The 15,367-nt window shown below is 38.3% G+C and overlaps 1 protein-coding gene across 11 annotated transcripts in view; it reads right to left on the bottom strand.

Moving 5' to 3' along the window:
• The window catches only part of GRIK1 (glutamate ionotropic receptor kainate type subunit 1), a 371,438-nt gene that overhangs the window by 52,371 nt on the left and 303,700 nt on the right, over positions 1-15,367 (bottom strand). For all 11 annotated transcript variants that reach the window (XM_073231439.1, XM_073231436.1, XM_037013234.2 and 8 more), the window contains one exon: positions 1,288-1,395. In XM_073231439.1, coding sequence (XP_073087540.1) covers positions 1,288-1,395 — 108 coding nt within the window. The remainder of the gene's footprint in view (positions 1-1,287; positions 1,396-15,367) is intronic.

Below are 15,367 nucleotides of genomic sequence, written 5' to 3'. Positions count from 1 at the left end.
AAAAAAACCATGATAGGCTTTTAGCCAGTAACAAGTATTTTTTCTCTTCTTTGTTCCCACATCCCACCACAGAGGCAAGGTGCACGCATGTGCTCTGTCAGAACTTGTTAAACTACACACAAGCAGACCAGAATGACGACGCTCTGGAGGCCGAGAGGCAGGGAGAGGAAGAGGGCATTTTCACTTAGGGAAACCTGCATCTTTCATGCGCAGTCTCAAAGCTGCAAACATTATTTTCTAAAAACATTTCAATACCAGTGCTCACCATCTATGACATGCAGCCTAATTAATCTTTGTTTTAATTAAGCTATTTGGAGATGGGGCAGAAAATAAATGCGTCTCAGTTAGCAAAAGCAGCAACACAGAAATAGCAACCTTAACTCCTTTTAAAAATCAACCCAAATATTTCAATTAAGTCAGTAACTGATTATTCTCAAAGCCACTCTTGTACACTGAGCATACCTTCTTGTCCACGATAGTGAAAAAATGTTGGATTATAGAGTTTTGATGTTCAAATCATTGTTTGTGGGTTTTGAAATCTTTTTTTCCTTAAGGTCCTAAAAGGCAAATCTTCACACTGTCTTGACTAATTCCAATGTATAGCTGTGACTACTTACATTGCTATAATGAAATACACTGAGGAGCCACAGTCTTTTATCATTATTATTTAACTAAATAGTTTACATTTGCATTGAACTAAAATGGAACTTGAAATTCTAAGAGCTTGAGAATTACAACTAAAATAATCCAGAAATCAGAACCCAACACTGAAATATAGTATTTGGCATATTTTCTTCTAAAATTAAGGATATAAAGTCAGTTTGCTCCATGAAGCCTTTTCTATTCTACTTTATTCTGTCCCTCCATCACTGATCTTAAAATGGAGTGAAATGAAAATTTATTTCTGAGTAACTCTTGGGACTAATTACATAGATAAACCATTGACAGCTTCTGATTTTCTGAGTATAAACTCAAGTTCTTAAAGCCTTTGAAAAATGGAGCTACTGACACCCATACAGTTATATATATGAAATAGTAGAATCATGCTTGCTACATAAGCCAAGCACTGTATGAACATTTGCCTTGCTATTAATAACACATACAATTTAAGAATCTAGCCCATCAACCTCTACCTGCAGATCAGCAAGACAGAGAGAGATCTAGAAAACTGGATGTAAATGAACATGCTGGGAGAATCATCTTACTATGTCCCTACTTGTATGTGTAATTAAAATGCTTGAGCAGTGTCCTTTATTTTATTTTTTAATTTATTACTGAGAAGCTTACCTTTTCAGTTCCTTCTTCTTTGAGACTAATAATATCCAGATCAAAATCTTTCCTCAAGCCATCGGTTTTATTGAAGGTGATGCGCCCAGTCAAGCCATCCCACTGAGCCTGTGGACAAAGGGAGCATGGTCTCACCGCCTAACACTTCTCATAATCTTAACACCATCAAAACTGGGATTCCTGAAATTCATCACAGTATCCAATTATTCGGTTTCATCACGGTCTTATAAAAACCACTTCACTGGTTCAGTAACTCGACAGCAGAACACTTCACTGTTTTATTAGCACTCATTTATTTTGTCAGTTCTAACGTCTTAACATCAGTCAAGTCTGCAGTAGTGGCAGTCTACGTGGGCAGTCGGGGAGGGATGGCTGTAAAAGAGTCTGCATGTGGAGTAAACAAAGTCTGGGAAGTCATGATATTCTTGTCTTCCAAGGTCAACCCAAATTCCCCATAAAACACTGCCAGGAAGAAGAATTCCCCACCCTCTGCAACAGTTTTCTTTGTGAAAAGGGTATAATCCAGTGATGTGTTATTGAGATTTCAGGGTGTTGGTGATTTTAGGCCTTCCAATGTCTTTTGGCCATTATACTAGTTGCCTGTGGCTGCTAGCAAATTATCCCAAACTTGGTGGTTTGAAACAACAGAAATGTATTCTCTCACAGTTCTGCAGGCCAGAAGCAGAAGTCCAAAGTCAGTATCACTGGACAAAATCCAAGTGTCAGCAGGGCCACGCTCCCTTGGGAGGCCTGAGGCAGGCTGGCTGTGTCTGGCGGCTGCCAGCAGTCCTTGTGCTGGGGAGGCATCTCTCTGTGGTCTCATTGCCTTCTCTTCTGGGCAACCTCCCTCTGCTCTCCTCTAAGGTTGCTGGAGATTGCCTGTAGGGCCCACGTAGGTCATCCAGGATAATATCCCCATCTCAAATCTTTAATTTAATCACACATGCAAAGTCTTTTTTTTGGCCATTTACAGGTTCCAGGGATTAGGACATGCATATCTTTTGGGGAACCCACTATTCAGACTACCCCATTTATCAGCATCATTTTAGGAACTAAAAGTCATAGTAGTTTGCCCTTCACAGAACTCATGCTGAACATCTTTGGTGGTTTCATTAAATTAAAAATAGTGGCTCTTGAGTTTCAATTTTTAGGTGATATTTGGTAACCTTGTCTAATTTAGGTTGATTTACAAATGAGGATAAAGAAGATAGCAGTCCTTTGCATACACCTCTTTGTTTTTCTTTCTCCTGACTTTACCAAATTCATCAAACATTTGTAAGATGTGAAGAAGGCCCTGAGAGTCATACTATATCCACAGGATTTTACACCAGGTGTGTTTGTTGAATGTATTTACCCACTTGGCCAAGAGGCAGAGCAGCGCAGTGGAAGGAGTAAGGGTTTATCACAGAGAATGGCATTGAATCTCTGAAGCATGACTTCAGGCAAGTTGCTAAACCTGAACCTGAATTACCCCAGACTTCAGCGTTTGCTCCATTCAGTTTGTGTGAGATTTAAATGGTACTTGACACAATTCTTGACCCAGTGAAAGCATTGAAAACTTTAACAACTATTTTTATAGCTACCTCTTACTTTCCTTCCCCCATTCATAACTCTAGAGTTTGGCATTTATGACCTCACGTGTCAGGACTCACATGTATAGTCTTTTCTGCTTTCTTCTGTGTTTCCTTTTACAATTTGATATCAGATTCATTGTCCCCAAATAAAATTTTCATATTCAGGCAATTTTCCCTAACACACAAAGTGCCTTGGAATCATACCATGTACAAATTAGTCTAAACCTTGACTTAACATTTGAGGTTGTGACAATTAGTTTTATGTGCCAATTTGACTGGGCAGTGGATTCTTAGTTATTAGGTTAAACATTATCTCTGGATGTGTCTGAGAGAGTGTTTCCATTTGAATAAATTCAAATGGATATTTTTGAATTTGAATTTTATTCAGCAGACTGAATAAAGCAAATTGCCCTCCCCAGTGTGAGTGGGCATTATCTGATCCACTGAAAACCTGAATAGAACAACGAGACAGAGAAAGGAAAATATGCTTTCTCTGCCTGACTGGTTGAGCTGAGGCATCAGTCTTTTCCTGTCCTTGGACAGAGACACCACCGGCCTGCTGGTTCACTGCCAGAAACTAAGAATGTAGCCCCTAGAAGTTTACAGTTTAATAGGAACAAACACACTGACATATTTCAATGAAGCACCATAAATGTGATGATAAGGATTTGCACACAATAATTGAAGAAAGGAGTATGGAGAAGTACTCATACCATCTGCAGTCGAAAAGAATTAGCCGAAGAGTCCATGAAGAAAGAATGAGCTCTTAAAGGATGAGAAGTTAACCAAGCAAAGATTCACAGCCTGAGTAAATGCATGAAACACAGAATAAACTATGTCTGCTGTGGATCCATAATACAAGGTAAGGAATAATGAGAAATGAGTCCAGGAAGGCAAGTAGACACCTGTCCATAAAGGTATTATGAGTTACGTTAGTCTGCTTGGACTTTGCTCTGTAGACATTTGGGAATCATCGGAGTGTTTTAAGTCTAGGAATGTCATGGGTAGATGTGCACTTTACGGAGGTCATTTTAGCAGAATTGGGCGGCATGACTCAGAGAAGACCAAGAATGTAAACATGGGGTTGGTTAGCAGGTAGTTCTCATAGAAAAAAATGAAACATATTCACATGCTCGCTTATGAACATAGGGACAGCATAATTTCTTAATCTCCCAGTCCCATCATCCTGCACATCATTAAATATTAATATAAATAGTTCCACAACAGTGTGGACAGTTTCTTGAGGAAAGCATTGCCATTGAAGTTCTTACAGAAGGAGTATGCTATGGAATCAACAATTGTCAGGAACCAACACAATTAGCCAAAACACATTTGCTGGCTGCCATTCAGATGGAATGGATATCATGACAGAAGTACATTTCATCACTTGATAAAGATAGAAGTTAAATCAAATTCTTGTCAGGAAGTGACATGTGGACTAAAAAAGCCTATGCCTCTTATTTAAGCTGTCTATATGGCCAGGCTAGATGAGAATTACTTAAATGCTGTCTATAACACATAAATGCTTCTTCAAATTCTAGAACTTCACCTCCAGAGTTTATTGCCAAGAGAGACCATAATGTCAATCACCAGCAAAAGCTTTAAAAAAAGATGACTTATTTTTATTGTCAACAGTAATGCCTGTTGTTACACTTGCTGAGATACAAGTAATCACATTCTCTGCACTGGGATAAAAAAGTCAACATTGAATGCAAGTATGGAACATTCTCCTGAGTACATTTAGGTACACCTGGCACTGTGACCTCCTTTCCTCCCCATCCTATCCCTATCCTACTTTTGGTACTCTGGCGATTCCGTATTTTGCAAGTGAAAGGTTGACTTCATGGATTGATGGGTTAAATGAGACACTAAATAAGTGACTGCATTACGGTTATAGCATCTGCCTGAGAACAGTTTGTCTAAGACTTCAGCAGAAATCTCTATTGTGTTAGGGGTTTGGATTAAATTAGTTTTCAGGCCCTTCGTCATTCTTCTAAGAATGTGCAGTTCTAACCTCCTCCTGATCTGCTTGGAAAGAATTATTTTCATTTGGAAAGAGCTTATCTTCATTAACTTGTATAGGTTTTCAGAAAGGCTTTCCCTAAAAGCAACTTTTCCCTCATGGAGGTCATGCTGTGAGTCAATTCAGTACATTGTCCAGAGTTTATGGAGCTCTGAAAAGGTACAGGGTTGGAAGCACTTATCTCTTGATGTATCATATAGCTCATAGCAGGGTCTTAAAACCTGGTTCAGAAACCCAGTTCCTTTCTCCTAAGTGTGTCCATTGTATCCTTTTGTTTGGATTCTGTTGTGTTTGTTTTATTCTTGAATTTACTAGTCGCTGGCGCAGAGTAATTCCCACTTCTTACTTCTCCTCCCTGCCCATCCAAGGGCAAAAAAGTTCCCTTTTCATGCCCTGACAATGTTTCCTTCCCTGTTTCAAATATCCACAAAGACTCCCTGCCTTGTTCTGTTATGGAACTGAAATATCTTTGGACCTTCAAAGTCAAGTTTCTTTTACTGAATCAATTGCCTGTGTTTCCCTACTTCCCATCCTCAGATGAGCATTTCTGTATGTGTTCTTTTTTTTCACTCCTGCAAACTAATTGTTGATAAGCATTTCTTAGTCACCAATGTATTATTGATTAGGGTGAATGCCTAATTCCTGGATGTGATGAATAAGGAATCCATTTTCTGGGCCTAGGCTGAAGTATATACAATTTAGATAATGATATATAATTATATTAGTCATAATTACAATTTGCTTGCCTTACGTAGAAGCATTTGCACAGGGAACAATTATAGTATACTTAATTGAAAACAATACTTAAACTATTGTCCCTATTTTAGGAAATAGCTTTAATTTCTACCCTGCTTTAAGATAGCTTGAAAACAACTGCCTAATAGCAAGTGAACCAATGGTGCGACTTTTTTCTTTGCTCTTACCAGACATATTATCTAATGGCCAAGAGGCAGAAATCAAGAGAGAAAAGAAGAAAAGCAAGAGTTTTCATTAATGTCTCATTTGTATGCTCTTTCTCAAGATATTTTTTTGTCCAAATCAATTATGTATTTTAGAATTGAGGAAATAAGTGACTAACACTTAACTCTATGCTCTAATAGTCAACTTTGAACTCATTTGGTTAAAATGATTGCTTTTATTCATTTTTTCCTAAATGGCTTAAATATGTAAAAGAACATAAAGCCTCCTTTCTTAGAATTTTCCCTGACACAGCCATTCTTGTTTGCCATAGGGAATTAATTCTTCCACAGTGAGAAAGATTTCCTTGAGAATAGGAAAGAATATTCTTTTTTGTAGACAGGATATTTTAGAATAATAGTTTCTAGCATTTTTAACTTATGTATTAGAACTTATGCTTTCTTATAAGAATATTGTAAATAGAAGGTTCATGGCAAACCCAAAGGTTAGCTTTCTTGAGATCAGATCAAGATGAAGGAAAGAAATTTTTAACTGACAGTTTATGTGTTATTAAAACCTAGCAAAACTTAATAAAGAAAATAATTAAAAGACTGCATGGCTTTTCTTTGTCATGGTGAGCATTGTCTAATAGACTTGCCCAAGAATGATTTGACTCTCTAGTGAAATGTAGCATAATTTTTCACCTTGCTATTGTTTGGGACCCTTACTCTGTAAAATGTAAGTCTGTTAGATGCAAATGATTTCTATCTAAGAGAAGAATCCCCAAATGAAAATTTTATTGCTCTGTGGTGCATTAATGACTTAGCAGGTGACCTGTAGAACCAGTTTCTCTAGATCTCTTAGAAAAGCTTAACTATCTTGTCATGTTCCTCAAAATTAAATACATCTTTGATATTTCCTCACTTCATATTTGTATTAGTCACATTTATAACTATTTTAAAATTGTACTTTGAATATTTTAAAGATGGTCCTTCCAAGATACCCAAATAGATTTACTTTCCAGAGGTCACTTTATGGGCCAATTAAGCTCAGATACTTCTTTTTCTTATCCAAGCCTGGAGTAAATCCCAAGCAATCATAGAATTTACCTTTGCTGACTCACTGTTTTTGACTTCTTTTTTCCATTTCTTTTTTTTAGATTCTATGTTCTGATTCTTCCCTAAGATTGTCAATTTGAAAGTATCTTGCCCAACTCATAGTTTTAGCTATTGCTCTTCCAAAACTGGGTGCAGGGACTAGTAAGTCCATGTCTGGGCTCAGACCACTGGCTCATCTCCATTTCATAGACAAGGAAGTACTTTGTGTTCAGAATCTCCTGGTTTTGGCCACAAGCAGGTCTAAGGACTGGAAATAATTAGTTCAGTGATGAAGGCATGTCAAAAGCTAAGATAGGCCCCAAACTAGGCATCTTGTGCCAAATACTTAACCAAGTTATGAATGCAAAGGAGAATTCTTGAAGGAAATTGCTATTTCCTAGCAATTAGCTAACAGCTAAAATAGCTAAATAGCTAAAAGTGCCATTCCAGTGAACACATGAATGATAAGAACATGTAACAGCCTTATTGCTGATATGGACAACACTTTAGTGGTCTGGGGAAATCAAACCTGCTACAATATTCCCTTAAACCAAAGTCTAATGCAAAGCAAGGTCCTAACTCTCTTTAATTCTCTGAAGGTTGAGAGAGGTGAGGAAACTGCAGAAGAAAAGCAGTGGTTGGTTCATGAGGTTAAGGAAAAAGCCATCTCTGTAACATAAAAGTGCAAGGTGAAGCAGCAAGTGCTGATGAAGAAGCTGCAGCAAGTTATCCAGAAGATCTAGCTAAGGTAATTCCTGAAAGTGGCCATGATAAACAACAGATTTTCAGTGTAGATGAAGCAGCTTTCTACTGGGAGAGAGGGGACTTTCATAGGTAGAGAGGAGAAGTCAATACTTGGCTTCAAAGTTTTGAAGGACAGGCTGACTCTTTTGTTAGGAGCTAATGCAGCTGTTGATTTTAAGTTGAAAAACCAGTCCTCACTGACTATTCTGAAAATCCATGGGCCCTTAAGAATTATGCTAAATTGTCTCTGCCTGTGTTCTCTAAGGGAATAACAAAGCCTGGATGACAGCACACGTGTTTAGAAAATGGTTTACTAAATATTTTAGCCCATGGTTGAGACCTACTGTTCAGAAAAGAAGAGTCCTTTCAAAATATTACTCTCACTGATAATGCTCCTGGTCACCCAAGAGCTCTGGTGGAGATGTACTGCAAGATGAATGTTGCTTACTAACACAACATCCTTTCTGCAGCCCATGGATCAAGAAGTAATTTTGACTTTCAAGTCTTATTTAAGAAATACGTTTTATAAGGTTATATCTGCCATAGACAGTGATTTTTTTTAATGGATCTGGGCAAAGTAAATTGAAAACCTTCTGGAAAGGATTCACCATTCTAGATGCCATTAAGAACATTCATAATTCCTGGGAAAAGGTCAAAATAGGAACATTAACAGGAGTTTGGAAGAAGTTGATTCCAATTTCATGGGTGACTTTGAGGGGTTCAAGATTTCAGTGGAGGCAGTCACGGAGAATTACTGCAATTTCATGATAAAACTTGAATGGATGAAGAGTTGCTTCTGATGAATGAGCAAAGAAAATAGATTTTGGGATGGAGTCTACTCCTGATGAAGATGCTGTAAGATTGTTGGAATGAAAACAAAGGATTTAGAATACTATATAAACTTAGTTGATAAAGCAATGGCAGAGTTTGAGAGGATTGATTCCAATTTTGAAAAGAACTACTGTGGGTAAAATGTTATCAAACAGCATCTCATGCTACAGAGAAATTGTTCATGAAAGGAAGGGTCAATTGATACAGCAAACTTCATTTTCTTACTTTAAGAAATTGCCACAGCCACCCCAACCTTCAGCAACTACCATCCTGATCAATCAAAAACCATCAACACTGAGGCAAGACCCTCCACAAGCAACAAGACTATGATTTTCTGGAAGCTCAGAGGATAGTTAGCACTTTTTAGCAATACCCGTTTTTAAATTAAGGCATGTACATTGTTTTTTTAGACATAATGTTATCACACACTTAATAAACTATAGTATACTTTAAGCATAACTTTTATATGCACTGGGAAACCAGAAATTTCATTTGATTCACTTTATTGCAATATGCAACATCTCTGAGGTATGCCTATATAGTATAGAAGGTTTAAGGGAACTGAATTTTATTTGCTTTGGGGATAATATCTGCATATGGTAAGTCTGAATAAAAGCAAAGAAATGTGTTACAATTTTGGCAAAGTTTTCTTGGTTTTGATGGGTTTATTAATAAGATATATATTTTAAGTTTTGTGAATCTTTTTTATCCCAAGGGCTATATGACTGTAAAACCAGAGTTTTCCTCTCTCTCTTAAAATGACAATTGGTTTTGGAGTACTTAGTCTGCTCTTAAGGTGACTTAAAAGTTAGAATTTACTTTCTGTATAATATGATCAGATAACCTTTTGTCCCCAGCATCAATAAGTGGCTTCTGCTTTCTCTTCACATTTGTCTGAAGTCTTTGCTCCAAGCTCTGGCTCAGAGCTGGGCATAAGAATGCCAGTCTCAGAGTCTCATGGAAAGATGGTGCCAGAGACTACTATGAATTGGTGCTTTAAGAAACAGTCATTGGTACAGACTTTGGTGTTTAATTTGACATCACTTAGACCACTGTGACTGTACCAGAGTACTGAGTCAGGACCTGTGTTGGTAGGTCTGGAGTAGAAGACCTCATGAAAGCAGAGTGCTCACCCCAGTACCCAGGTGTACAAGACTTTAGGGTTAAGGAACAGTGGAGGGAAATCTAACTGTGGTTATTTGGTATTACTGCTGTGGTTTTAAAGTAGGAAAGGAAAGGTGTCCTTTCTGTACATTTAACCCTCAGTGTAGTAGCCTATAAATGGTACATTCTTTACATGGTAACTTATTTCCCCTAACCCCTCAGGATTTAATTATGTTTTTATGACAGTTTTTTAAATGTTTTTATTTACATAACATCAACAAAAAAATTTGTCTTCCGCTTTTACCAGGATATAGTTGGACACGTTGGTTGTGTAAATAAGGACATCCTAGGATTGTCCATATCTGAGAACAAATCTTGTTTAATCTGGTATAGCAAACCCATCATTATGGAATAAGGGTTGTCCTTCCTGTGGAGAAGCAAGGTCCAGAAAGCTCTCTCATGAAACTGGTCTGTTATGTATGGTCGACAGAATCTCAGACTTACAGGTGATAAGGAAGGTCATTTCCCAGTAGGTCAAGAAATCTACCAGATGTTGGGTTCCTCAAAAAAAGAGAAATTCACCAGAATGTATAGGTACTGTAGGAATACTGTGCAGAAAAATTTCTTGGATTAAGTTTCTTAAACCTTTGTGTGGTAGGGTGAATAATACCACTCGACCCCCAATCCACAAAACCTAGGATGTGGCAAAAGGGACTTTGCAGATGTGGTCAAGTTAGGGATCTTAAAACGGGGAGATCATTCTGAATTGTCTAGGTGAGCTCAACGTAATTAGAAGGGTCTTCATAAGGGGGACCCAGAAGTCACACAGACAAAAGCAGAGGGACAGAGAGAAAGAGATTGGAAGGTCTAAAGCCATTGCTGGCTTTGAAAGTGGAGGAGAGGGTCCAGGCAGGGAATACAGGAGGCCCCGAGAAACTGGAAGGGGCAGAGAAGCTGATTTCCCTTTAAAGCCCTGAAGGGAAGCAGCCCTGCTGACACCTTGACTTTAGCCCACTGAGACCTGAGTTAGACCTCAATATTAGAATTCCAAGATAATCTGTGTTGTTTTAAATCACCAAGATTGTGGTGATTCCTTTAAGCAGGAATAGGAATCTAATAAACCTTGGGATAAAAGGGCCAATAAGTGCAACAAAAACATTTCTTGAACAAGAAAAGCTTTTGAAAATGCATTCAGAGATCCCTTTTGAAATTTCCACATAGTAGTTAATTATCTGGCCTTAGTAGCTGCTTACAACAGTAGCTCTAAATTTGCTGACCATACTCAAACACGCTTAAGTGGTTAATTTACATTTCTTATTGTACTCATGTAAACTGATCAGGTCCAAATACAATGACCCCAGACTTTTTTGTAATATGAGTAATCTTCAGAGATTATTTATAATACAAGAGTGGACTGTTGAGCAAATTATTTGAAACTTGGAAAATAAAACAAAAGGATGACTATATGTCCCTTTAAGGTCAAATGGGATCGTTGTCTAAGAGGCCTACCCAAGGATGATTTAGTTCTCTAGGTGGTTGCATTTTGTCAAGACTGTGAAATTGTACTTTCGTTTGTAGATTTGTGTCCAGTAGAGATGCAAACAAGTCATGTTTGGAAGAAAAGATAACCTCAAAGGTTATGGTTTTATCACTTTGCAGGACAATAATCAGGTATGTCTCTAACTCAGCGTATGTATTTCAGTTGGCCTCTCTCACTGGACGATGTAATCAGCATTCCTCTAATTTTTCTCTACACTAGCTTTGCCGCCCTGATGGTTCTATTGTTCAGGACTTAACTGTATTTTTGGAACAGACTTACTTTCCATTTGCATGAGAGTCATATCGATAACTTTATAAAGTTATATTTTGACAAATGCTAAGTGGTATGCATGTGTTCTCTCATTTGACCCTGACAGCAGCCAGATAGGTAAAAAAGGATAGTCCCCAGTTTACTGATGAGAAAAGAGATCCTACAGTTACTAAGTTGCACTAGTGGTGGTGGTGGTGGGGGGGGTGTCAGAACGAGCTCTGCACATTTTTTCTCCTTCACCACACTGTATCCCCATGGATAAGGTCATGAGAAAGAGATGAAGAGGTATGGGCTAAATTCTCCCATGGTATAGCCTCACACGGGGCTTGGCAAGAAAAGGGCATTCTCATGCCAAAGCAGTGAAAAATAAAAATGGAAAGGTAAATGAAATAAAAAAATCAGCACTAAAATGCTGACTTCTCACTAACTTAGTGGCCTGTTTGAAACCCGACTTGCCCAGACTGACCCAATTTGGATCTGTGGGGTTCGATTACAAAGACAGAAGCCTCTGCCTTAGCTTCCATTATCCTATTGTGCCATTTCTTCATCTTGCACAGAGCAGCCTCTCCTGAAAGCCAGGCTTCAGTGGCAGGAAGGTGCTGTCATCCAGAGTAAAAACAAAGAAAGCCGTCAGCCCTTTCCGTGCAGTTGCCTCCATCAGGGGTCCCGGGGCAACTGGAATTCACACAGAGGGTTCCAGGGCACCCCCATCAGGGCCCAGAGCATGGGCACCGTCTGCAGCATCAGGACTCTTGGCATTATGCTCATTTGGCTTAAATACTTCCAATTTTCCCACTATTACTTTCATTTCCAGCCCTTCAGCATCCCCTTCTGCTTGACCACCCATGCATTACATGTCTCCCGGGATGGTCTGCCTTTCTAGAATTTCCATTTGGATTCACCTGTGTGTGGCTGTTCACTGACTTTTTACCATAAATGCTGGTAACTTTTGCTGACATTGGTTTGCCTGTGAGACTGTAGATCGTGTTTTAAAGTGCTTTATTTCCAGCCAAACAAATCTTCCCCTTTCAAGCCTTCTTGGATATCCCCAGATTCCCTTCTCTCAACGACATTTCTTCCTCATTCTTCAACAAGCTGAAAATCTCTCCCCTTCTGTTATTCTGAGATATCAATGATGCCTCAACTTTTACAAGGTGTATCACATGACAACATGTGACAGAACCAATTTGTAATTAAATGACAAATTGATATGCTTTTATGAGTCTAACTAAAAAAAAAATCACTTTTTACATTTAAAAATTAAAGAAATACTACTAGTAGGCACTTCATTGGTTTTCACACTACTGTTCACAAACAAATTTTAGTCATAAGCCTGACATTGTAAACAAGATGCCTTTCAACATAATGATAGTTGATTTTAATTGTTACTGAGTTTAACATCTGAGCATGTGTATTAGGAAAAGCTTGGCTGGAGTCAAATGACATGGGTTTGAATGTTGGCTTATCTTTGATTACTATGTGACTCTGGACAAGTTACAAGTAACTTGTAACTTCCTCAGACTCCACAGGCAAAAGTTGATACTGTCTTCACTTGTAAAGATTAAAAGAGAGAATGCTTCAAAGCATCTAGCAGAGTACAGTGAGATGAAAGCTCAATTAAAATTCAATTCCATTATTATCTCGACCTAGTTAAGAATTCCTTAACTCTCCTCACAGACATGTGATTATTCAGAAACCACTTGGCAATGAACCTTTCTCCATCTCAGAGCTTTCTTTATGCTGCTTGTCAGAGAAAAACCAGCTGTCTTCCTACATTGTCAATTATATTAATGTGTTGACTATCAAATTTTAATGAGCACAAAATCACCAGATATTAGGGGGAAGCTAGGGATCTGCCTTTTTGTACATGCACTCCACTTGGTTTTGATGAAGATGGTCCTCACACTGTACTTTAGGAATCATTGAAATAGGGCTCAGAGCTTGTCAATTCCATAGATACTATATTACTTGTGTTTGCCGAACAACCCCACCAATTATCTGTCAGCTATCAAGCACCAAGTCTGTTCCAGTTCTGAAGGAGCTTACATTATAATGTTTAAGGTATCTCTATCTATCTATTTATCTATCTATCTATCTATCTATCTATCTATCTATCTATCTATCTATCCATCCATCACCTATCTATCTATCCATCTATATATCTATTATCTATTATCTATCTATCATCTATCTATCTATCTATCTATCTATCTATCTATCTATCTATCTATCTATCATCTATCTATCCATCCATCTGTCTATCATCTATTATCTATCTATCTATCTATCCATCCATCTATCATCTATCTATCTATCTATCTATTATCATCATCTATCTTTATCTATCTATCTATCTATCTATCTATCTATCTATCTATCTATCTATCATCTATCTATCTATTTATCTATCTACTCTAAATATTATCTATCATTAATCCATCTACAGGGAATATGTTATTAAAAAGTAAATAAGTGGCACTGATAAAACTTTCACAGAATTGAGAAAAGTGAGCTGTGGCTAGTATGGTCAATGTAGTTTTTATGAGAAGATGGAGATTGAAGTTATTGAAGATAAGCAGGACTTGAAAAGAACTGCACACTCTTAAATATCTCAGTAAATTGGTCTAGCAAAACAAAGTGTCATGTGGCTAAGTATATACTGATTGGATCCCAAGCCCTTCTATTTTAGGACATTTTTAGAAATAATATAGACCCCTCTGGGAAGATGCTTTTTGATGTCTTGTATGTGAAGGAGATCAGTTGAGTCTTTTCAAAGCCTGTGCTTGCCCTGAAAAAACAGATTTGCCTCCAAAGATCCTGGTTGCTGTAAGTATTCTTGGGGTCACACTGACCTCACAGGTCCTCTTTTGGGATGCAGGCATCCATCCCTAGCATAACCTCAAGCTAAGATTTTTATTTATTTATTTTTTGCTAGTATTGCCCTATCCAGTGCAGCACAATGCTGGTGATAGACTAGATTCCATGTCATGGTCATAGCAGTCCAAAGCTCACGCATTAGTGTGGATCTGAATGAAGCCTGAAACTGTGCCTGGGTCCAAGGAGTCCTGTGTGTCACCAGCCCTGGGTAGGCTACACCCATCCCCAGGTGTTTTCCAGTGCTACTGTACAACAACAGTTATAACATAAGGTACACTGGTGTTTCAGATTCCTCATCAGAGTACTTCACGGAGCAATGTTTTCAGTTATTTAGAGACTAAAACCCCATCTCCCTAACCTACTGTTTACAGCTGTTCTCTACAGCTCTGCTGTCCCCACCTATTGCCATTAAAGGGGAACAGAGGTTTGTCATCCCCAAATATGCCCCTTTGGCAGAAGGGTTATTTAAGGCTGACAACAGGGAAGCTATGAAAACCAAGTAGAAGTTACCCTTTTATAAGAGCAATTTACTTTTATAGGGGAAGTCTCCATTTGTCATGGTGTCTCCCTCTCCATACCAGCAAGGGGAGGATGACTGTACCTGTAGAAACTATTATCAGTGGAGAAGGGACAGGTGTAAATCTGCATAACAACCATACCCTTGTTTATTGTGCTTTGCCTGAGAACCTGGCTCTCTCTGGCAACCAGAATTACTCAGTTTTCTTGGGTATTTCCCATGAACACAGGAATAATACATTATTAAAGTTCTATTTGTTTTTTCTCCTGTTAATCGGTTTTTTTAATCACTTGCAGGTCTTAATCAAGAATTCAGAAGGGTGAAGGGAAAATGAACTCTCCTCCTTTATACCAGGCTTTAGCCCAAAGGCTACACGCAAACCTTGTGTTCCAACAATGCGCATGTCTCTCCCTACTCTGTGCATATTTGTAATTCATAAATTAGTTCCTGCCACTCCCTTAACCTGGAATTCTCTCCCCTGACATGTTCCTAGACAAACTAAGCTTCCCCAGGGCAGGGGTGGATGTCTATTCCATTCACTGCTGTATCCCAATCACCAAAGATAGTGCCTGACACCTAGAAAGGGCTCACTAAATACTCACTGAT

Source organism: Manis javanica, chromosome 3, assembly GCF_040802235.1.
Source record: "Manis javanica isolate MJ-LG chromosome 3, MJ_LKY, whole genome shotgun sequence".
In the NCBI taxonomy this organism is placed as follows: Eukaryota; Metazoa; Chordata; class Mammalia; order Pholidota; family Manidae; genus Manis; species Manis javanica.
This window is presented reverse-complemented; position numbering and strand designations above follow the sequence as displayed.